This window comes from Coregonus lavaretus (assembly GCF_964263955.1).
Source record: "Coregonus lavaretus genome assembly, contig: HAP1_SCAFFOLD_2438, whole genome shotgun sequence".
Lineage (NCBI taxonomy): Eukaryota > Metazoa > Chordata > Actinopteri > Salmoniformes > Salmonidae > Coregonus > Coregonus lavaretus.
The window spans coordinates 32501-56230 of NW_028157798.1; the positions used below are offsets into that span (position 1 = coordinate 32501).

At 47.7% G+C, this 23730-nt stretch overlaps 2 protein-coding genes across 3 annotated transcripts in view; both read right to left on the bottom strand.

Moving 5' to 3' along the window:
• ect2l (epithelial cell transforming 2 like) overlaps window positions 1-12664 on the bottom strand; it is a gene marked incomplete at both ends in the record, with an annotated part of 24977 nt that extends 12313 nt beyond the window's left edge. The window contains 12 exons of the mRNA XM_084199015.1: window positions 1-123; window positions 213-310; window positions 1486-1704; window positions 1897-1989; window positions 2655-2783; window positions 2868-3033; window positions 3179-3311; window positions 3466-3718; window positions 6984-7239; window positions 7379-7541; window positions 11758-11870; window positions 12470-12664. The exon at window positions 1-123 is cut by the window's left edge and continues 144 nt beyond it. Of these exons, the coding sequence (XP_084055141.1) occupies window positions 1-123; window positions 213-310; window positions 1486-1704; window positions 1897-1989; window positions 2655-2783; window positions 2868-3033; window positions 3179-3311; window positions 3466-3718; window positions 6984-7239; window positions 7379-7541; window positions 11758-11870; window positions 12470-12664 (1941 nt within the window). The remainder of the gene's footprint in view (window positions 124-212; window positions 311-1485; window positions 1705-1896; window positions 1990-2654; window positions 2784-2867; window positions 3034-3178; window positions 3312-3465; window positions 3719-6983; window positions 7240-7378; window positions 7542-11757; window positions 11871-12469) is intronic.
• Window positions 12665-14792: 2128 nt separating this feature from the next.
• Window positions 14793-19283, bottom strand: ccdc28a (coiled-coil domain containing 28A). 2 transcript variants are annotated; one of them, XM_084199013.1, is made up of 6 exons: window positions 19137-19283; window positions 18415-18636; window positions 17977-18173; window positions 16564-16718; window positions 15513-15535; window positions 14793-15011 (listed from the first exon to the last, which is right to left on the bottom strand). In XM_084199013.1, the coding sequence occupies exons 2-6, from the start codon at window positions 18567-18569 to the stop codon at window positions 14957-14959; spliced, it is 585 nt and encodes a 194-aa protein (XP_084055139.1). In that variant the 5' UTR covers window positions 18570-18636; window positions 19137-19283; the 3' UTR covers window positions 14793-14956. The 2 variants fall into 2 exon arrangements, with proteins under 2 accessions (XP_084055139.1, XP_084055140.1); XM_084199014.1 differs by having other exon boundaries at window positions 18007-18173; window positions 19137-19277.
• Window positions 19284-23730: the final 4447 nt, after the last annotated feature.

Consider the following 23730-nt stretch of genomic DNA (forward strand, 5'->3'; position numbering starts at 1 on the left):
TCCTTCTGTCCTCTCTCCTCCTCCTCCTCTTCTCTCATCTCCTTCCTCCCCTCCTCCGTTTAGATCTTTCCTTTTCTCCCCCCATCTTCTCAGGAAGAGAGAGAGGAACTCCAGAGGTCTGGTCTGAGGCACGGAGGAGGGCGAGAGAGAAGGATAGGTCAAAGATGAATAAAGAAGCCATTTGGAATGAAGTGTTTTGTTGCAGAACTCACCTCCGTTGCTAATGCCGTGAGACCCTCGGTCAGAGCTACAGTCACCTCCTTAGAGACACTCAGATCCTCTAGTGCTACCGCCTCCCATAGAAACTGACCTAGGAACAGAGTTTAGAGACACTCAGATGCTCTAGTGCTACCGCCTCCCATAGAAACTGACCTAGGAACAGAGTTTAGAGACACTCAGATGCTCTAGTGCTACCGCCTCCCATAGAAACTGACCTAGGAACAGAGTTTAGAGACACTCCGATGCTCTAGTGCTACCGCCTCCCATAGAAACTGACCTAGGAACAGAGTTTAGAGACACTCAGATGCTCTAGTGCTACCGCCTCCCATAGAAACTGACCTAGGAACAGAGTTTAGAGACACTCAGATGCTCTAGTGCTACCGCCTCCAATAGAAACTGACCTAGGAACAGAGTTTAGAGACACTCAGATGCTCTAGTGCTACCGCCTCCCATAGAAACTGACCTAGGAACAGAGTTTAGAGACACTCAGATGCTCTAGTGCTACCGCCTCCCATAGAAACTGACCTAGGAACAGAGTTTAGAGACACTCAGATGCTCTAGTGCTACCGCCTCCCATAGAAACTGACCTAGGAACAGAGTTTAGAGACACTCAGATGCTCTAGTGCTACCGCCTCCCATAGAAACTGACCTAGGAACAGAGTTTAGAGACACTCAGATGCTCTAGTGCTACCGCCTCCCATAGAAACTGACCTAGGAACAGAGTTTACAAAACATTACGAACACCTGCTCTTTCCATGATTTTCCATGACATAGACTGACCAGGTGAAAGCTATGATCCATTATAGATCATAGTCACCTGTTAAATCCACTTCAAATCAGTGTAGATGAAGGGGAGGAGGCAGGTTAAAGAAGGATTTTTAAGCCTTGAGAGAATTGAGACTTGGATTGTGTATGTGTGCCATTCAGAGGGTGAATGGGCAAGGTTGGGTTTTTCACGCTCAACCGTTTCCCAGGTGTATCAAGGTTCACCACCCAAAGGACATCCAGCCAACTTGACACAACTGTGGGAAGCATTGGAGTCAACAAGGGCCAGAATCCCTGTGGAACACTTGACACCTTGTAGAGTCCATGCCCCCAACGAATTGAGGCTGTTCTGAGGGCAAAAGGGGCTGCAACTCAATATTAGGAAGGTGTTCCTAATGTTTTGTACACATACACACTCAGCTGCTCTAGGGCCAGAGTCCCATTGAAACTGACCTCGGGTGTGTGTGTGTGTGTGCGTGTGTGTGCGTGTGTGTTTCGTACCCAGAACTCGACCCCTGGTGTCCAGACTCAGTTGTGGTAGTTGTGGCCCCAGATGGTCCCTCAGGGCTCCTAGAGCCTCCTCTAGCCACTGGGTCTGCCAGCTCCAACCCTGTAACACACCCTCACACACATAGTGCTGGCCAGGGGACGCACACACACCCCTAACCCCGGTCCCAGCCCTGTCACCGGCACCGTTGCTACACGACCACTCACTCAGGACTGGAGGGAGGGGGGAGAGAGAAAGAGAGACGAAGAGTGAGAGCCTTTAAAGTGCGAGTGGTGGTCTCACTTCATTTGGATTGGCCCCTTGTTAAATATGGTCAATAGGTGTTCAAACTTGATATACAATAACTTGCTAGGGTTGGGGTTTGATCAACGCAATTGAAATGATTCCCTTCCTCCCTGACTCACTGTTCTGGAAGCTTCCAGTGGCCATCCCAGTAGGAGCTGAGACCTCCAACCCTGTCAGAGTAGACAGAGACTGGACCAGCAGCACCCCTCTGGCTGAGAGAGATAGGGAGGGGGAGGGAGAGAGAGGCGGAGAGAGAGGGGGAGGGAGAGAGAGAGAGAGAGGGGGAGGGAGAGAAAGGCGGAGAGGGAGAGAGAGGGGGAGGGAGAGAGAGAGAGAGAGAGAGAGGGGAGGGAGAGAAAGGCGGAGAGGGAGAGAGAGGGGGAGGGAGAGAGAGAGAGAGAGAGAGGGGAGGGAGAGAAAGGCGGAGAGGGAGAGAGAGGGGGAGGCGGAGAGGGAGGGAGAGAGAGGCGGAGAGGGAGGGAGAGAGAGGCGGAGAGGGAGGGAGAGAGAGGCGGAGAGGGAGAGAGAGGGGGAGAGAGAGGCAGAGAGGGAGAGAGAGAGCGAGAGAGAGCGAGAGAGAGAGGAGGAGGGAGAGAGAGGCGGAGAGGGAGAGAGAGAGGCGGAGAGGGAGAGAGAGAGGGAGGGAGAGAGAGGCGGAGAGGGAGAGAGAGAGAGAGGCGGAAAGGGAGAGAGCGAGAGCGAGAGAGGAATGGGAATGTGTGTTAGTGCCGTCGGTTTGTAGTTTTTCTCTGTGCTCGAGTGACTGAGTGATTAACTTGTAGATTTTATTGTGTGGATGGATATATTTTGTATTGTGTTAGCTGCTACTGATACCATGTAATTGAAAATAAACCATTCTCTCTCTTGATCTACACACCAGATGCTGCGAGGGGACAGAAGACGTCCACCCCTCCTCCCTCTTCAGGTGGAACGACCCAGCCACATAGCTTCTCCCAGAATTCCCTGGAGTCAGGTGTCAGCACACTCCTCTCTGTCACCTTGCAGCCTGGGGGTCAAAGAGACGTCAAAGGTCAAACAGTGACTATGACCTTCAGCGAACTATGACCCTGACCCAGTGTTCCACCCTCACCTTGCAGCAGAGTGATCTCCTCCGTACCTCCAGGAGCCAGCACCCCCAGTCTCTGAGCTCGCTGCCCACCCAGAGCCCTCTCTGCCTGGGATAACAGAGCCTGGAGGGTCCCTCTGTGGTCGTATAGAACCACCACCACTCCTACTCTCACACCACACAGGACCAACTACGAGAGGAGAGAAGAGATGTTATTCACTCATTCCAATTCTCGTCAATGCTGAATGAAAAATTGAATTGACCTGAAACCTGTAAGTAATTGATAACCTAAATATTTGACCATATCAGTACTCCCCCTGCTCCAAATGTCTCACCTCGTAGGCAGGTATCCTGTTGGACAGCAGTAGCAGAAGAGGTGGTGATGGAGAGAGAGAGGGACATGGAGAGAGAGAGGGTCTGGGTCTGCTGCTGGTGGAAGTGGACAAACCTCCTCTGTTCACACTGTCCCTGAAACCATACATTATCACACACACATTATATACACTGGCCATGAACCAAACACCCACCCACACACACACAAACGCGTTACACACACTGTTCATGAACCAAACACACACACACAGGTGAGGTCTATATCTATGATCGGGGCAAGGCCTCTCACCCCATGGCCTGGGACCTCACATGGCTGGAGAGCTGGGTCTTCTCCAGGGTCAGAGTCGGGGTCAAGTTAAGGCTGAGGTCAGGGGATAAACAGAGACGTCCCGTCCTGTCTGACAACCAGGAGGGAGAGCACTGAACGCTCCTCGTTCGCCCAGGCACCTGCCTCTCTCCCTGGGTATGGCTGACCACTGTTCCCCCTGGTCTGCTTCTGTTGATGCTGCTCCTCCAGGCTGGTCTGGACTTCAGGGATGCTCCTGTAGAGAACAGAGAGATAGGAAATATCATTCACCCTGGCTGTCACCTCTGACCCCAACCCTATATCTGATCCAACACAGTAATAGGGATACTTTTATCCAAAGCGACTCACAATCGTGTGTGATTTTCTTTAATGAGTCGGACGCGAAATATATAATGTTGCTCCAAGACAAGGTCCAAAGCCCCGTCATTCACATGAAGAAAAGACGGAGATACAGGGGGCGGAGATCAGGGTGCCTGGTGAGAATTAGTCGGCGAGTGGGTAACCCACCTCTACCATCCGTTCTATTAGCCAACGTGCAATCACTGGAGAATAAACTGGATGAGCTCCGTTCGAGACTATCCTAGCAACGGGACATTAAAAAGTGTACTATCTTATGTTTCACCGAGTTGTGGCTAAACGACAACACGGATAATATACAGTTGGCTGGGTTTTCCGTGCATCGGCAAGACAGAACAGCTATTTCTGGTAAGACGAGGGGTGGTGTGTGTCTATTTGTCAATAACAGCTGGTGCGCAATGTCTAATATTCAGGAGGTCTCAAGGTATTGCTCACCTGAGGTAGAGTACCTCAAGATAAACTGTAGATTACACTATCTATATTTTCCGTAGCTGTCTATTTACCACCACAAACCAACGCTGGCACTAAGACCGCACTCAACGAGCTGTATAAGGCCATACGCAAACAAGAAAATGCTCATCCAGAAGCGGCGCTCCTAGTGGCCAGGGACTTTAATGTAGGCAAACTTAAATCAGTTTTACCTAATTTCTACCAGCATGTCACATGTGCAACCAGAGGAAAAAAAACTCTAGACCACTTTTACTCCATACAGAGAGACACGTACAAAGCTCTCCCTCGCCCTCCATTTGGAAAATCAGACCATAATTATATCCTCCTGATTCCTGCTTACAAGCAAAAACTGAAGCAGGAAGTACCAGTCACTCGCTCAATACGTAAGTGGTCAGATGACGCGGATGCTACAGGACTGTTTTGCTAGCACAGACTGGAATATGTTCCGGGATTCATCCAATGGCATTGAGGAGTATACCACCTCAGTCACTGGCTCAATGTCGTCCCCACAGTGACTGTACATACATATCCCAACCAGAAGCCATGGATTGATTACAGGCAACATCCGCACCGAGCTAAAGGCTATAGCTGCCACTTTCAAGGAGTGGGACACTAATCCGGACGCTTATAAGAAACCCTGCTATGCCCTCAGACGAACCGTCAAACAGGTAGCTTGAATCCTACTAAACTGGCTCGGACGCTCGTCGGATGTGGCAGGACTTGCAAACTATTACGGACTACAAAGGGAAACCCAGCCGCGAGCTGCCCAGTGACACAAGCCTACCAGATGGACTAAATGCCTTTTATGCTCGCTTCGAGGCAAGCTACAATGAAGCATGCACGAGAGCACCAGCTGTTCCAGACGACTGTGTGATCACGCTCTCCGTAGTCGATGTGAGCATGACCTTTAAACAGGTAAACATTCACAAGGCCGCGGGGCCAGACGGTTACCAGGACGTGTACTCAGAGCATGCGCGGACCACCTGGTGTCTTCATTGACATTTTCAACCTCTCCCTGTCGAGTCTGTAATACCTACATGTTTCAAGCAGACCACCATAGTCCCTGTGCCCAAGAAACCGAAGGTAACCTGCCTAAATGACTACCGCCCCGTAGCACTCACGTCGGTAGCCATTAAGTGCTTTAAAAGGCTGGTCATGGCTCACATCAACACCATCATCCCGGAAACCCTAGACCCACTCCAATTCGCATACCGCCCCAACAGATCCACAGATGATGCAATCTCAATCGCACTCCACACTGCCCTTTCCTATCTGGACAAAAGGAACACCTATGTGAGAATGCTGTTCATTGACTACAGCTCAGCATTCAACACCAAAGTGCCCTCAAAGCTCATCACTAAGCTAAGGACCCTGAGACTAAACACCTCCCTCTGCAACTGGATCCTGGACTTCCTGACGGGCCGCCCCCAGGTGGTAAGGGTAGGCAAAAACACATCTGCCACCCTGATCCTCATCACTGGGGCCCCTCAGGGGTGCGTGCTCAGTCCCCTCCTGTACTCCCTGTTCACCCACGACTTCGTGGCCAAGCACGACTCCAACACCATCATTAAGTTTGCTGACGACACAACGGTGGTAGGCCTGATCACAGACAACGATGAGACAGCCTATTGGGAGGAGGTCAGAGACCTGGCAGTGTGGTGCCAGGACAACAACCTCTCCTTCAACGTGAGCAAGACAAAGGAGATGATCGTGGACTACAGGAAAATGAGGGCTGAGCACGCCCCCATTCACATCGACAGGGCTGTAGTGGAGCAGGATAAGAGCTTCAAGTTCCTTGGTGTCCACATCACCAACAAACTATCATGGTCCAAACCCACCAAGAATGTTGTGAAGAGGGCACGACAACGCCTTTTCCCCCTCAGGAGACTGAAAAGATTTGGCATGGGTCCCCAGATCCTACAGCTGCACCATCGAGAGCATCCTGACCAATTGCATCAGCGCCTGGTATGGCAACTGCTTGGCATCTGACCGTAAGGCGCTACAGAGGGTAGTGCGTACAGCCAAGTACATCACTGGGGCCAAGCTTCCTGCCATCCAAGACCTCTATACCAGGCGGTGTCAGAGGAAGGCCCAAAAAATTGTCAAAGACTCCAGTCACCCAAGTCATAGACTGTTCTCTCTGCTACCGCACGGCAAGCGGTACCGAAACGCCAACTCTAGGTCCAAAAAGCTCCTTAAGAGCTTCTACCCCCAAGCCATAAGACTGCTGAACAATTAATCAAAAATGGCCACCCGGACTATTTACATTGAATCAAATGCCGCCCCCCTCCCTTTGTTTTTACACTGCTGCTACTCGCTGTTTATTATCTATGCGTAGTCACTTTACCCCTACATACATGTACAAATTACCTTGACTAACCTGTACCCCCGCACATTGACTCGGCACCGGTACCCCCTGTATATAGCCTCGTTATTGTTATTTTATTGTGTTACTTTTAATTGAATTTATTTATTTATTTAGTAAATGTTTTCTTAACAATATTATCTTAAAACTACATTGTTGGTTAAGGGCTTGTAAGGCATTTACACCTGTTGTATTCAGCGCATGTGACAAATAAAATGTGATTTGATGTGTGCAAACCCCGGGAAAACGAACCCACTATCCTGGCATCATGCTCTACCAACTGGGCCACACAGGACCACACAGCCGATCCTCTCCTCCTCTCACTCACTCTTCTGCTCCTCCACTCTCTCCCTGATGGTTTGTCTGATCCTCCTCTCCTTGCGTCTCTCCTCCTCCTCCTCCCTCTCTCCTGAGCAGCGCGTGTTGAGGGTGCCGTACGTTTGTGCTGCCTCTCTGGGGGTCAGCCAGTCCAGAGTGGACACACAGGACACATAGTGGCTCTTCCACCCACCATACTCTCTGTCCCCTGGATTATAGGGCAGGAACCAGCCCCGTCGCACACACCTCACCGACCAAAGACAGTCCTACGGAGAGCGAGGTGTGTGTGGGGGGGGGGGGGGGGGGGGGGGTTAGGTTAACCTCACACACAGTACTAAAAGGAGAAAGAGGAATAGAGAGAGAGAGGGGGAGAGAGAGAATGAGCGCTAACCTCTAACCCCTCACCTGTTCGGCCAGGACCCTCCAGTGCCAGCTGACCTGTGCAGCAGAGCAGAGGTCACGAGGGGTCAGGAATGACATCACATAGAGAGACAGGAACCGTGGCAACACGGAGGTGAAGTCCATGCTCGTCACCGGCACGATCTGCTTCAGCCAATCCCTGCAGGACCTAGGGTCACAGAGTCAGTGCCCACTGAATTACTACACATCATTACTACACAGTAAACCTACTGGTTGTACTACTTGATTGCTATTGACGTGTAGTAAAACCAGTAGTGATTTATGTAGTCATTTAAGTAGCAATGAGTGATAAATTGGGACTTTTCACTACTGCTGAGCACTACATATTTCCTATTCAAATCCCTATATCATTCTTCCTTAATAAGGATCAGACCCTTTTTTTTTCAAATTCTTGCCCAAAATGACAAATCTAACTGCATGTAGCTCAGGACCTGAAGCAAGGATATGTGGTCCTCTGTAGCTCAGCTGGTAGAGCACGGCGCTTGTAACGCCAAGGTAGTGGGTTCGATCCCCGGGACCACCCATACACAAAAATGTATGCACGCATGACTGTAAGTCGCTTTGGATAAAAGCGTCTGCTAAATGGCATATTATTATTATTATTATTATTATAAGGATATGCATATTGTTGATACCATTTGAAAGGAAACACTTTGAAGTTTGTGGAAATGTGAAATGAATGTAGGAGAATATAACACATTAGATCTGGTAAAAGATAATACAAACAAAAAAACATGCATTTTCTATTTATTTTTTGTTCCATCATCTTTGAAATGCAAGAGCAAGGCCACAATATAATATTGCAGTGTAGGCGCAATTTACATTTTGGCCACTAGATGGAAGCAGTGTGTATGCAAAGTTTCAGACTGCACCATCAAGAGCATCCTGACTGGTTGCATCACCGCTTGGTATGGCTACTGCTCGGCATCCGACAGCAAGGCGCTACAGAGGATAGTGCATACGGCCCAGTACATCAATGGGGCCGAGCTTCATGCCATCCAGGACCTCCATACCAGGCGGTGTCAATTGTCAAAGACTCCGGCCACCCAAGTCATAGACTGTTCTCTCTGCTACCGCATCGCATGGGAACCGGTACCAGAGCGCCAACTCTGGGACCAAAAAGCTCCTTAACAGTTTCTACCGCCAAGCCATTAGACTGCTGAACAGTTAATCAAATGGCTACACAGACTATTTGCATTGACCCCCTTAATTATTTAAATTTTTTGCACTGACTCTCTTGCACAGGCTCGGTGTACACTCACTGATACTCCAACACACACACACACACACACACACACTCTCTGTTTATTATTTATGCATAGTCACTTTACTCCTACCTGCATGTGCAGTACCAGTCAAACGTTTGGACACACCTACTCATTCAAGGGATTTTCTTTCTTTTTGAAAACTATTTTCTACATTGTAGGATAATAGTGAAGACTTCAAAACTATGAAATAACACATATGGAATCATGTAGTGACCAAAAAAGTGTTAAACAAATAAAAATTATATTTGATATATTTGAGATTCTTCAAAGTAGCCACCCTTTGCCTTGATGACAGCTTTGCACACTCTTGGCATTCTCTCAACCAGCTTCACCTGGAATGCTTTTCCAACAGTCTTGAAGGAGTTCCCACATATGCTGAGCACTTGTTGGCTGCTTTTCCTTCACTCTGCGGTCCGACTCATCCCAAACCATCTCAATTGGGTTAAGGTCGGGGGATTGTGAAGGCCAGGTCATCTGATGCAGCACTCCATTACTCTCCTTCTTGGTAAAATAGCCCTTAAAACAGCCTGGAGGAGTGTTGGGTCATTGTCCTGTTGAAAAACAAATGATAGTCCCACCAAGCCCAAACCAGAAGGGATGGCGTATTGCTGCAGAATGCTGTGGTAGCCATGCTGGTTAAGTGTGCCTTGAATTCTAAATAAATCACAGACAGTGTCACCAGCAAAGCACCCCCACACCATTACATCTCCTCATCCATACTTTATGATGGGAACTACACATGCTGAAATAATCCGTTCACCCACACCGCATCTCACAAAGACACGGCAGTTGGTACCAAAAATCAAATTTCCACCGGTCTAATGTCCATTGCTTGTGTTTCTTGGCACAGGCAGGTCTTTTCCTCTTATTGGTGTCCTTTAGTAGTGGTTTCTTTGCAGCAATTCGACCATGAAGGCCTGATTCACACAGTCCCATCTGAACAGTTGATGTTGAGATGTGTCTGTTACTTGAACTCTGTGAAGCATTTATTTGGGCTGCAATTTCTGAGGCTGGTAACTCTAATGAACGTATCCTCAGCAGCAGAGTTAACTCTGTGTCTTCCATTCCTGATGCATGGTGGTTTTTGCGACTGCACTTGAAGAAACTTTCAAAGTTCTTGAAATGTTCCTTGTTGACTTACCTTCATGTCTTAAAGTAATGATGGACTGTCGTTTCTCTTTGCTTATTTGAGCTGTTCTTGCCATAATATGGACTTGGGCTATCTTCTGTATACAGCTTCTACCCCAAAGCCATAAGACTCCCAAGCCATAAGACTCCTGAACATCTAATCAAATGGCTACACACTCTTTTACGCTGCTACTCTCGGTTTATTATCTATGGATAGTCTCTTTAACTCTACCCACATGTACATATTAACTCAATTACCTCGACTAACCGGTGCCCCCGCACATTGACTCGGAACTGGTACCCCTTGTATATAGCCTCGTTACTGTTATTTTATTGTGTTACTATTTTTTCTTTAGTTTATTTAGCAAATGTTTCTTACTTTTTTTTAAACTCTGCATTGTTGGTTAAGGGCTCGTGAGGAAGCATTTCACGTTAAGGTCTACATCTGTTGTATTCGGCGCATGTCACACAATAAACATTTGATTTGAACCATCATATTTTTGTATAAAATATTTAATAATGAAAGAAGGATTGCTGTTTTCAATTTGGTCAAGTTAGTGTGGGAGAGGTGGAAAAACGATTGTTATCCATCAATAATGATAAGCCACCAGGTATAGACAACCTTGATGGGAAACCATTGAGAATGGTAGCAGACTGTATTGCCACCCCTATTTGCTCTATCTTTAACCAAAGCCTAAAGGAGTGTGTGTGTCCACAGGCGTGGAAGGAAGCTAAAGTAATTCCACTGCCTAAAAATAGTAAAGCGCCCTTTCCTGGCTCTAACAGCTGCCCAATCAGTTTGCTGCGTGTTCTTATTAAACTAATGGAGAGAATTGTTGTTTGACCACATACAACGCTATTTTTCAGAGAGCAAGTTAACTACTGACTTTCAGCATGCATATAGACAAGGGCACTCAACTTGTACTGCACTGGCTCAGATGACAGATGATTGGTTAAAATAAATGGATAATAAGATGATAGTTGGAGCTGTAGTGTTATATTTCAGTGCAGCCTTTGATGTTATTGATCATAAATTGTTATTGAATAAACTCACTTGCTATGGCTTTATATCACCTGCCATCACATGGTTGGAGAGTTATTTATCCAATAGAACCCAGAGAGTGTTCTTCAATGAAAGCTTCTTTAACATCAGATATGTACAGTGTGGTGTCCCTCAGGGCAGTTGCCTTGGGCCGTTACACTTCTCTATTTTTACAAATGATTTGCAACTGGTCTTACACAAAGCTAGAATGACTATGTATGCGGATGATTCCACACTCTACATGTTCTAAATAAGAAGTTACAGTCAGTATCAGAATGGGTGATCAATAATAAACTGGTCTTTAAATACAACTAAAACTAAAAGCACCGTCTTTGGTGTAAAACATTCCCTAAGACCTCAACTGGAATTGTGCATAAAGAGGGCGTGTGACCATTGAGCAAGTTGAGGAAGCTAAACTCCTAGGTATAACATTGGATGGTCAATTATCATGGTCAAGTCATATTGAGAAAGTTGTGAAGATGGGGAGAGGGGTATGTCTGTTATAAAAAGATGATCTGCGTTCTTTAAGACAAACATCAACTGTACTAGTTGTTCAGGCTCTGGTCTTGTCCCGTCTTGATTACTGTCTGGTAATGTGGTCAGGTGCAGCAAAGACCTAGCTAAGCTGCAGCTGGCTCAAAACAAAGCACATACAGAACTAACAACATGCATGCCAGTCTTTCCTGGTTGAGGGTTGACAGAGAGATGGGACAAGACCAGAGACACACACACACACATTATTTTTGTAGTTGTATATCATTGTATTTTACATTTGTGTGACTGTCCTTGTCTAACAGTATCAGTGTTTTGATACTTGTCATGTTTTGTTTTTTCGTGGACCCCAGCAAGAGTAGCTGCTGCTTCTGCAAAAGCTAATGGGATCCAGGTAAACAATAATAACAGTCCTTTCTGTCAGAAGTGCTTACTTGAGCTGGGAGTTGGAGCACTGAGACAGCAGCGCCTGGAGGAAGACTTTTCTCTGGCGGTCAGTCCAAAGGTCAAACCAGTGAAGCACCAGGGTCGTCCGCTCCTCAAACAACTGACAGGTCATAAAATAAGATGTAGGCTGCATTAACTTACAGAGGACGGAAATGTGTCTTTATGCTAATAACCCAACACTCACCAGCCTACCCCGAGACACACACACACACACACACACCCTACCCCGAGACACACACAAGCATTTCGCTACACCCGCAATAACATCTGCTAAACACGTGACAAACACAATTTGATTTGATACAGCCTACCCCGAGACACGAGCACAGCCTGAGGGGCTGGAAGCAATGGGTCAGCTGGCCCCAGAGTAATTTTAGTGCCTTGCTCAAGGGCACAATGGCAGGGTCGCTGAATGGTTGTTGTTTTTTTGGTGCAAAAATATAGTAGCTTAGAATTAATAGATGCACGAATTATATGGGGATTTTCCCTTGTGGCACAGTTGGTAGAGCATGGCCTTTGCAACGCTGGGTTGTGGGTTCGATTCCCACAGCGGACCAGTACGCAAAAGTACAAAAATGCATCTCCTAAATGACTCAAATGTAAATGTTTTTTAGTAGGGAAGGCCAAGGTGGTGAAAAAGCATAACAAAAAGGATAAAGAAAAGGAAAACGATTGACTGTCTTCTCTCACTTGGCTGACCTGGTGGTTGGAGGTCTTGTTTGTGATGGGGGTCCAGGCACTGAAGCGGCTGTCGGCTGTCCCTGTGACCGAGCTGCGATGCGTCAGGGCCGGCTGGGGTTGGTAGTCTGTCCCGCTCAGTTGCCACTGTTTCACGCGGTGAGGACCTGGGTTAGGACTTGGACTGGACCGAACGGTCAGATCCACGGACGTCATTTTATGAGTGGTTTGGCCCAGTTGAGGATACTACCGGAAGACGCTCTGTTTCATTTAAGTCGGTAGACTACGTGCGACTTTTATAGGCGATTGTTTGTGTGGTTCAAATTAAGTCTTAACAAAGTGCGGGTAAAATCTTCTTCTGTCAATAATCCAGTTAAAACTATGATAAAACAAATGATACAGCGGTGATAAATTACCTGTGTTTTAAACTGGCCGGTCTAGGAGATCCTATGCAATGTAATTTCCAAAAATAATTCCACAGACCTGCACAAGTATGACTATAAAGTGCAATTTATTAACCTACTCTCCTACCCAACAATCTGCCCCGTCTCCTTAGAGACGGAATAACAGGAGCAACAGCACAAGGCGCGGGCAGCATTCCATCACACACACACACGTTAGCGGTCCGTCCCCTCCGACCTTCTCATCCAATAGGTTTTGAAGACGTGACCAGAATGGACACGAGGAACCAAGGGAATACCAAATCAGATTCGCCCATGGCGTGTCGTGGTTCGTACAGTGCGCGGCTTTGGTTACCGAGTAGGCTAGGCTTACACAGGCTGCTTGGTCAACAGGATCGGCCTGTGAACTGCACATGATCTGATCTTTCACTGAAACTACTACACAAACAATCCTTTGCTGAAATACATCACTTGTGGGCGCGGCAAAAGTAAGTGGACATTATTGTCCCTGAAGCGAAATTCAAGTCTTCGACATTATTAAGATGTGTTGCTGCTTCCACAAATAATATCACCAGGTGAAAACATACATCATTACCATCCATCCATATGAGGAAAGCACAAACACGTGATTCAGTCATTAGAATTTCCTCTTTATTGACTTTCCTAAAACTGAGAAAAATAAATCATAACAAGCCCCCCCCCCCCATTAAGTAACACCCCCCCCATCTGTAATGTACAGGATTACTCAAATTAAAAGGTTGACAATCAAGCAGCTTCAAATATGATTATTGCATTCCACCTGCATATAAGACAAAGATATGTGTAGAAGGTGAAATATATATCTCAATGGAACACTGGTTCAAACCAAGGCAACAGTAAAAGTAAGGCGGAAAAAGGCAACAACATTTGGCCAAACACTCGTGTGCACATGTGCAGTGAGTTTCCAAAGTCAAACAAACTCGCAAATATGTGCAACTCAGTTCAATACAAATGCAGTGTGTTTGAGCAGATGAGTGGAGGATGGTGATTAGGGCCCAATCCCATAAACCCTTAGCCCCAAGGAGAGGAGGGGAGGGGAGAGGGGAGGGGAGAGGAGAGAGAGGAGGGGATGGTAGAGGGGATGGTAGAGGGGAGAGGAGGGGATGGTAGAGGGGATGGGAGAGGGGAGGGGAGGGGAGGGGATGGTAGAGGGGAGAGGAGAAGATGGTAGAGGGGAGAGAGAAGGGGATGGTAGAGGGGAGGGGAGAGGAGAGGGGAGAGGAGAAGATGGTAGAGGAGAGAGAGGAGAAGATGGTAGAGGGGAGGGGATGGTAGAGGGGAGAGAGGAGGGGATGGTAGAGGGGAGAGAGGAGGGGATGGTAGAGGGGAGGGGAGAGGAGAAGATGGTAGAGGGGAGAGAGAAGGGGATGGTAGAGGGGAGGGGAGAGGAGAGGGGAGAGGAGAAGATGGTAGAGGAGAGAGAGGAGGGGATGGTAGAGGGGAGAGAGAAGGGGATGGTAGAGGGGAGAGAGAAGGGGATGGTAGAGGGGAGGGGAGAGGAGAAGATGGTAGAGGGGAGAGGAGAAGATGGTAGAGGGGAGAGGAGAAGATGGTAGAGGGGAGAGAGAAGGGGATGGTAGAGGGGAGGGGAGAGGAGAAGATGGTAGAGGAGAGAGGAGAAGATGGTAGAGGGGAGAGGGGATGGTAGAGGGGAGGGGAGAGGAGAAGATGGTAGAGGGGAGAGGAGAAGATGGTAGAGGAGAGAGGAGAAGATGGTAGAGGGGAGAGGGGATGGTAGAGGGGAGGGGAGAGGAGAAGATGGTAGAGGGGAGAGGAGAGGAGAAGATGGTAGAGGGGAGAGGAGAGGAGAAGATGGTAGAGGGGAGAGGAGAAGATGGTAGAGGAGAGAGGGGATGGTAGAGGGGAGGGGAGGAAGGAGAGGAGGGGATGGTAGAGACCGTTGACCGACTCAGATCAGAGCTGAGACCGTTGACCGACTCAGATCAGAGCTGAGACCGTTGACCGACTCAGATCAGAGCTGAGACCGTTGACCGACTCAGATCAGAGCTGAGACCGTTGACCGCAGACCGACTCAGATCAGAGCTGAGACCGTTGACCGCAGACCGACTCAGATGCTGGCTGTCCTGGGTATCTCCTGGCTGTCTGCCAGATTCAGCTTCTGACTTGTGGAGAGGAGTCAAGGAGAACAGCTGAAACACACCCCACTCACTCTGCTCTGAGCTCACACCCCCCACCCCCCCCACACACACACACACACACAGAGAACAGAACAAAGAAATGTCCTCTATTATGTAACTACAGTACGTGAAGTCCTGTAATATATGCAATTATTTAATTATATTAAGTCGCTCTGGATAAGAGCGTCTGCTAAATGACGTAAATGTAAAATTAATTCTGCATTTCTTAAGTTTATCTGTAAACTGTGAGCTAGAATTAATCAGGTCAAAGTCAACAGCTCAAAGACACACACCCCTCACTCACTCACTCACTCTGCACTCGCACTCGCGCGCGCGCGCACACACACACACACACACACACACACACACACACACACACACACACACACACACACACACACACACACACACACACACACACACACACACACACACACACACACACACACACACACACACACACACACACGTATTTTAAAAGGATACATTGATGAACTCAGTTCCTCTAGCTGTAGAGAAGGACAGATATGTTTCATTCCATTGAGCTAACATTGAGATGTTTCATTCCTTTGAGCTAACATTGAGATGTTTCATTCCATTGAGCTAAGGGAGAGATACAGGCATTTGGAACATCGCGCAAAAACATTAATTCGATATCGCCCTACTACAATGTTGTTGATCCACCCTCAGTTTTCTCCCATCACAGCCATTGAACTCTGTAGCTGTTTTAAAATCACCAATGGCCTCATGGTGACATCCCTGAGCAGTTTCATTCCTCTCCTGCAGCTCAGTTCAGAAGGACGACTGAATCTTTGTGTCTGGGTGGTTTAATACATCATTCACAGCATAATTATTAATTTGACCATGCTTAAAGAGATATTCAATGTCTCGTGTTATTGTTACCCATCTACCAATCACTGCCCTTCTTTATGAGGCTTTTGAAAAGCTCCCTGGTCTTTATTTTTTATTTTTTGGCATTTAGCAGACGCTCTTATCCAGAGCGACTTACAGGAGCGAAATGGGTTAAGTTCCTTGCTTAAGGGCACATCGACAGATTTTTCACCTAGTCGGCTCGGGGATTAGAACCAGCGACCTTTCAGTTACTGGTACAACGCTCTTACCCACTAAGCTACCTGCCGCCCAGATGAATCTGTGCTTGAAATTAAATTAAACCTTACAGATGTTGTATGTATGGGGGACAGAGGAAGGGTTAGTCATTCAAACATCATGTCCACCCCTATTATTTCCATGTAACTTATCGTGTGATTTTTGAAAGCCACATTTTACTCCTGAACTAATGTAGACTTGCCTGAACAAAGGGGCTGAATAGTTATGGAACTCCTGGATTTTAGATATTATTTTTAATTTTTTATCTTTAAAAAAATAAAACAAATATTCCACTTTGACAGAGTATTTTGTGTAGATTGTTGACAAAAATTGAGAATTAAATCCATTGTAATCCCACTTTCTAACACAAAGCAGTCTGAATACTTTTGCAAGACACTGTATATTAACAAAAACTATTGCCAGATCTTACGTTGAGCAGTAGTTTGTCCATGTTGGAGTCGCAGGCAGTCTTCCGCTGGTCGTCAGGCATCTCATCCACCTCCCCATAAAGGTCAAAGTGCAGCCGAGCCAACTTCTCCTGCATCTCTCTCACATGCTCCATCTGATCTATAGAACACTCATTACCTAGAAGAGGGAGAGGAGAGGGGGAGAGAGAGGGGGAAGTGGGGGGAGAGAGAGGGGGATGAGTGAGGGGTGAAGGGGGGGAGAGAGAGAGGGGGTAGAGGGAGGGAGAGAGAGAGGGGGTAGAGGGAGGGAGCGAGAGAGGGGGTAGAGGGAGGGAGCGAGAGAGGGGGTAGAGGGAGGGAGAGAGAGAGGGGGGAGGGAGGGAGAGGGAGGGAGAGAGGGGGGTAGAGGGAGGGAGAGAGAGGGGGTAGAGGGAGGGAAAGAGAGGGGGTAGAGGGAGGGAGAGAGAGGGGGTAGAGGGAGGGAGGGAGAGAGGGAGAGGGGGTAGAGGGAGGGAGGGAGATGGGGTAGAGGGAGGGAGGGAGAGGGGGGTAGAGGGAGGGAGGGAGGGAGGGAGGGGGGGGTAAAGGGAGGGAGAGAGAGGGGGTAGAGGGAGGGAGAGAGAGGGGGTAGAGGGAGGGAGAGAGAGGGGGGTAGAGGGAGGGAGAGAGAGGGGGGTAGAGGGAGGGAGAGAGAGGGGGGTAGAGGGAGGGAGAGAGAGGGGGTAGAGGGAGGGAGAGAGAGGGGGGTAGAGGGAGGGAGAGAGAGGGGGTAGAGGGAGGGAGAGAGAGGGGGGTAGAGGGAGGGAGAGAGAGGGGGTAGAGGGAGGGAGAGAGAGGGGGGTAGAGGGAGGGAGAGAGAGGGGGGTAGAGGGAGGGAGAGAGAGGGGGGTAGAGGGAGGGAGAGAGAGGGGGGTAGAGGGAGGGAGAGAGAGGGGGGTAGAGGGAGGGAGAGAGAGGGGGGTAGAGGGAGGGAGAGAGAGGGGGGTAGAGGGAGGGAGAGAGAGGGGGTAGAGGGAGGGAGAGAGAGGGGGGTAGAGGGAGGGAGAGAGAGGGGGGTAGAGGGAGGGAGAGAGAGGGGGTAGAGGGAGGGAGAGAGAGAAAGGGGAGGGAGAGAGGGGGAAGAGGGAGGGAAAGAGGGGAAAAAGGAGGGAGACAGGGAGGGAGGGAGAGAGAAAGGGGGAGGGAGAGAGAGGGGGGAGAGGAAGAGTGAGGGAGAGAGAGGGAAAGAGAGAGAGGGAAAGAGAGAGGGGGAAAGAGAGAGGGAGGGAAGAGAGAGGGAGGGAAGAGGGAGGGAAGGAAGAGGGAGGGAGGGAAGCGGGAGGGTACGAGGAGAGGGGATAAAAGAGAGGTCATAGATAGTGTTTATGTAAAACTCCACCGACACAGACAGGTAATATGCTCTTTTATCCACTGAGCCACTGGAACCCTGGTCTCACCGAAGGCCTGTAGTTTTACACACAGCTCACCAAAGGCCTGTAGTTTTCCATTGTGGAAGTCATTGAGGAGGCTCAGCAGTCCTTTCTCCATCTCCTGCACATCGGAGACGTCTGTCAGGAAGGAGTGTTGGATGGGGTCCGGCTGGCCCTGGCCTGACTTACTGCCTGAAGCCTGCTGCTGTCTGGCCTTCACACCCCTGAGACACACACACACACACACACACACACACACACACACACACACACACACACACACACACACACACACACACACACACACACACACACACACACACACACACACACACACACACACACACACACACACACACACACACACACACACACACACACACACAACACACCAAATTAAGAACTTCACCTCAAAGCAGTTAATCTTCAAGTCATCCAGATGATGAAGATGATTATGTTTCTTACCTGCGGCTCTTCCCCTTCTGGCTGGCATGTGTACCCATGTGGCTGAAGCCCAGATGACGTCCAGAGGCTGTGTTCTTCCGGGTGCTGGTTGGTGGGGCAGGGGCCTGGTTGGTGGAGGGCCTGGAAATCTTTCTCTTCAGCTTCCTATCCTCCATGGCATCATAATATGTAGTTCACTAGTTAGTAGTTAGTCACTGCACTGGACACTCCTGCAGAAAGTATCTAGTATAGTAATCAAACAACAACGGTGACAAGTTTAGTAGCCCAACCTTAGCTAGTTAGCTACATTGCAACTGTCAGCTACTGACAACAACACGGCTTGGCAGATAGTGTTGGGTCCAGCTAGTTAACCTAACGACCAAAGCCATAGCTAACTACATAGTTAGTAGTAGTATCGCGAGGCCATCCAAGTCTCGTCTCGTTTACCAACTAGTTAACGCGAACTAGTATCTTATCAGTGCCAACTAACTGGCTACCAGAGAAGGTTTAAACCCGCAAGGCTCTTTGTAGTTTCAGTGAAAAGTGCAAATAAAATGCTAAGTAACGTCGTATTTCTAGTTTTTTCAATAGCTGAACTAGTTATTGAAATCGAGAGCAAAGCAGCTAGCTAAACAGCTAGCATTGCTAGCGATCAAATCAGCCTAGATATAACGTCACTACGCTAGCTGGCTTAGCTACACAACTTACACAAATGTATAACATATAGCTAGCTAGCTACAGACCTCAATTTTCTCCGTTGTTGAAGGTATTTGTAGCTAGTTCATTCGATGTGAACATATTTTAAACCTGTTGTGTTGTTGTTAGCTTGACTGCGGTCGTCACTAGTACTCTAGTTACCACAGCCACGAAGTCATAATGATTATGCCTAGGCAGCCGATAGAGGGCGATAGATCTGCACTATCGTCTAGGATTGATGTGTGCCCAGCCGGTAATAGCCAAGATATTTATAACTAACCCGAGATAGTTCATCTGTGTCGTTTACAGTGGGAGCAAATTAAGCCTATTGGGCAGAATAAGCAAGGAGGTGGGCAAATCCAAGCACCCGCTAGCGACAACCTATTGTATTGGCGCGTTGTAGCATATATTTGCATATTTCCGTTAGGTAACGCCTCCTTTGCGAAGTGCGTTTGTGCACAAACTCAATTCGACCTTGCACTCCTTCTAAACTCCCATTTTTGGTGGTGAGAAAACGTTCTAGGCGGATGCTTTATAGAGGCTGTGACATATATGGGTTACACCTTCTGTCTGTGATAATAGAGTTTGCCAGCTTGTAGTCCTAAAACCTAGAAGCCATCTGCAGGTGCCTGAGGCTGAGGAGGAACACAGGTCAGTGGCTCACAGCACCACCCATTAGGATAACATGTAGTGAAACAGCAAAACAACTGTCTCACTTACTAAAACTAGTAACGTTTTAGTAAATAACCTTGATTTCCAAGATCACAGAGTCTGGTCCTGAACTCTCTCTGTTTCATAGTCTCCAGTTGAGGGGGGCTGCTCCCAGAGTGCGGACCGGCGGTGCGGAACAAGACCCCCTGGCCAACTGTACCTACGGCTGCCATCCAACCATCTGCATCTTGATCCCCCACCTGGAGTGTGGCCGTCCAATGACTTTCCCACGATTTACCTGTGGAGTCCAGAGAAACTCCCCAGTCTGGGCCGGAACACAGAGTTGTTGTTCCAGCGCCCCGCCACCAGATGGGGCAGGCATGTTAAGAACCCATGTTGGGGAGGAGGGAAGAGGGACTCCATGATGCCATTGCCAACGGAGAAGGTCACAACCTAGATTGGGGTGAGAGTGGAGGATGAGGATGAAGAGGAGAGGAGAGGGGAGGGGAGCTGAAGGAGAGGTGTAGTAGCCAGTGTATTCCTGGGTGATATTATTTTGGGAGTGGGACAGAGCTTGGACAGGGTTTTTTACTCATGCTTTTTAAAAATGGACTTCTGCTTTTTTTCATCTCTGTATTTCTGTACAGCATAGAGGATTAAACTACTGGTGTTACCTGCATGATCAGAGGACAGGCACACAGGTCCTCATGCATGTTGACTGGCAACAGGTGTTTTTATAGCATGAGGAGTCTACTGCACATCTATGTGTATGTGGGACCACCCATTGTGGAATGGTTTCTGTACAGCAGATATTGTAGCTAATACCTCACGAGAGATGGCGTTACATGCAAGGCCGTTCCTCGAAAAATGAAGAATAGGTCTCAGTTAACCCACGGAGGTCTCAGATAACCCACAGAGGTCTCAGTTAACCCACAGACGTCTCAGTTAACCCACAGAGGTCTCAGTTAACCCACAGTTTTACTCCTTGATGTTTAAACCCCGTTCTAACCTGAAAGGGCAATATGTTGATAAAGACTATTTTGGGGGAGAGTTTCAGCCTGGCTTTGAACTGGTCAAAACTTAATCCATTTAAGTTATTAAGACCATGGAAGATATAATACGCTCAGCCCTCTTGCTTAAGAGCAGGGAATAGATGTGTGTGAATACAAAGCCAAATGTGGATATGTTTTTCACCGTGTAGACCCACCCAACTAACATTCCCTTTTGGATCACCCTTCCATGGATATTTTCTTCATTCATATATATATATATATATATATATATATATATATATATATATATATATATATATATATATATATATATATATATATATATATATATATATATATATATATATATTTTAAGCAATTGTGTGTACAGAGAGAACTTGAATTAAAGAATGTATATAATAATCCAATATTCTCATCTCACGTCATCATTACATCTGTCACTTTCGCTCTCACCATTAGGTCACGTTAAATTGTTGATGCTTTTCATAACCTATTGCACATTACAAAAGTGTGATTTTATGTTATTCACTCAAGACTACTCATTTAAAAAAATATATATATATTTGCACCACCCTATTTTTCCCATTACTCTGTTTAAACGTCCATCATTTTCATGTACTGTATGTACGAGAAACAGCTTGACCTGGCAACCTTTGGGGTCTAAGATGTTGAGTTGAAGTGGCATTGGAAACGTCTGACATGGAATACATACCCTAACCTGTGGTCCTCTGTAGCTCAGCTGGTAGAGCACGGCGCTTGTAACGCCAGGGTAGTGGGTTCGATCCCCGGGACCACCCATACACAAAAATGTCTGCACGCATGACTGTAAGTCGCTTTGGATATTCAGTAGTGATCTTCAGGGAGGGGCACACCTGCATGTTTCTGTACTCCATGACATCGATCTCATTAGATCAGAACAGGATGTATCAACAGTGATTCATATTTCTTGTTTACATCCCAAAATACACTAAACAAAACTATAAAGGCAACATGCAACAATTTCAAAGAAAATCAGTCAATTTAAATAAATAAATTAGGCCCTAATCGATGGATTTCACATGACTGGGAATACAGATATGCATCTGTTGGTCACAGATACCTTTAAATAAAAGGTAGGGGCGTAGATCAGAAAAACCAGTCAGTATCTGGTGTCACAGCCATTTGCCTCATGCAGCACGACACATCTCCTTTGCATAGAGTTGATCAGGCTGTTGATTGTGGCCTGTGGAATGTTGTCCCACTCCTCTTCAATGGAGTTGAAAGTTGCTGGATATTGGCGGGAACCGGAACACGCTGCCGTACACGTCGATCCAGAGCATCCTAAACATGATCAATGGGTGACATGTCTGGTGAGTATGCAGGCCATAGAAGAACTGGGACATTTTCTGCTTCCAGGAATTGTGTACAGATCCTTGCAACATGGGGCCGAATGCATTCCAACCTCTCCCTCAACGTGATCAAGACAAAGGAGATGATTGTGGACTACAGGAAAAAAAAGAGGACTGAGCACGACGGGGCTGTAGTGGAACAGGTTGAGCGCTTCAAGTTCCTTGGTGTGCACATCACCAACAAACTATCATGGTCCAAACACACCAAGACAGTCGTGAAGAGGGCACGACAAAGCCTATTCCCCCTCAGGAGACTGAAAAGATTTGGCAAGGGTCCTCAGATCCACAGCAGCTGCACCATCGAGAGCATCCTGACTGGTTGCATCACCGCCTGGTATGGCAACTGCTCGGTCTCCGACCGCAAGGCACTACAGAGGGTAGTGCGTACGGCCCAGTACATCACTGGAGCCAAGCTTCCTGCCATCCAGGACCTCTATACCAGGCGGTGTCAGAGGAAAGGCCCTCAAAATTGTCAAAGACTCCAGCCGCCCTAGTCATAGACTGTTCTCTCTGCTACTGCACGGCAAGTGGTACCGGAGCGCCAAGTCTAGTTCCAAAAGGCTTCTCAACAGCTTCTACCCCCAAGCCATAAGACTCCTGAACAGCTAATCATTTCCACCCTGACTATTTGCACTTTGATTTGATTTGATGCGATGGCGGCGGATGAATGGCACGACAATGGGCCTCAGAATCTCGTCACGGTATCTCTGTGAATTCAAATTGACATTGATAAAATGCAATTGTGTTCGTTGTCCGTAGCTTATGCCTGCCCATACCATAACCCCACCACCACCATGGGGCACTCTGTTCACAACGTTGACATCAGCAAACCGCTCTCCCACAAGACGCCATCTACCCGGTACAGTTGAAACCGGGATTAATCCGTGAAGAGCACACTTCTCCAGCATGCCAGTGGTCATCGAAGGTAAACATTTGCCCACTGAAGTCAGTTATGATGCCAAACTGCAGTCAGGTCAAGACCCTGGTGAGGACAACGAACATGCAGATGACCTTCCCTGAGACGGTTTCTGACAGAAGTGCAGAAATTCTTCGGTTGTGCAAACCCACAGTTTCATCAGCTGTCCAGGTGGCTGGTCTCAGACGATCCCGCAGGTGAAGAAGCCGGATGTGGAGGTCCTGGGCTGGCGTGATTACATGTGGTCTGCGGTTGTGAGGCCGGTTGGACATACTGCCAAATTCTCTAAAACAAAATTGGAGGCGGCATATGGTAGAGAAATGAACATTCAATTCTCTGACAACAGCTCTGGTGGACATTTCTGCAGTCAGCATGCCAATTGCACGCTCCCTCAACTTGAGACATCTGTAGCATTGTGTTGTGTGACAAAACTGCACAATTAGAGGGGTGTTTTATTGTCCCCAGCACAAGGTGCACCTGTGTAATGATCATGCTTTTTAATCATCATCTTGATATGCCACACCTGTCAGGTGGATGGATTATCTTGGCAAAGGAGAAATACTCACTAATAGGGATGTAAACAAATTTGTGCACAAAATGTGAGAGAAATAAGCTTTTTGTGCGTATGAAAAATTTCTGGGATCTTTTATTTCAGCTCATGAAACATGGGACC

Bases quoted from the DNA above. Each gene is read 5' to 3' on its own strand.
- ccdc28a (XM_084199013.1), bottom strand. From the start codon at position 18,569: ATGGAGGATAGGAAGCTGAAGAGAAAGATTTCCAGGCCCTCCACCAAC. The intron at 18,174-18,414 runs GTAAGAAACATA...TGTGTGTCTCAG, and splicing joins CAGAAGGGGAAGAGCCGCAG to GGGTGTGAAGGCCAGACAGC. The intron at 15,012-15,512 runs GTATCCTTTTAA...CCTCTCCACAAG, and splicing joins GAGGAACTGAGTTCATCAAT to TCAGAAGCTGAATCTGGCAG.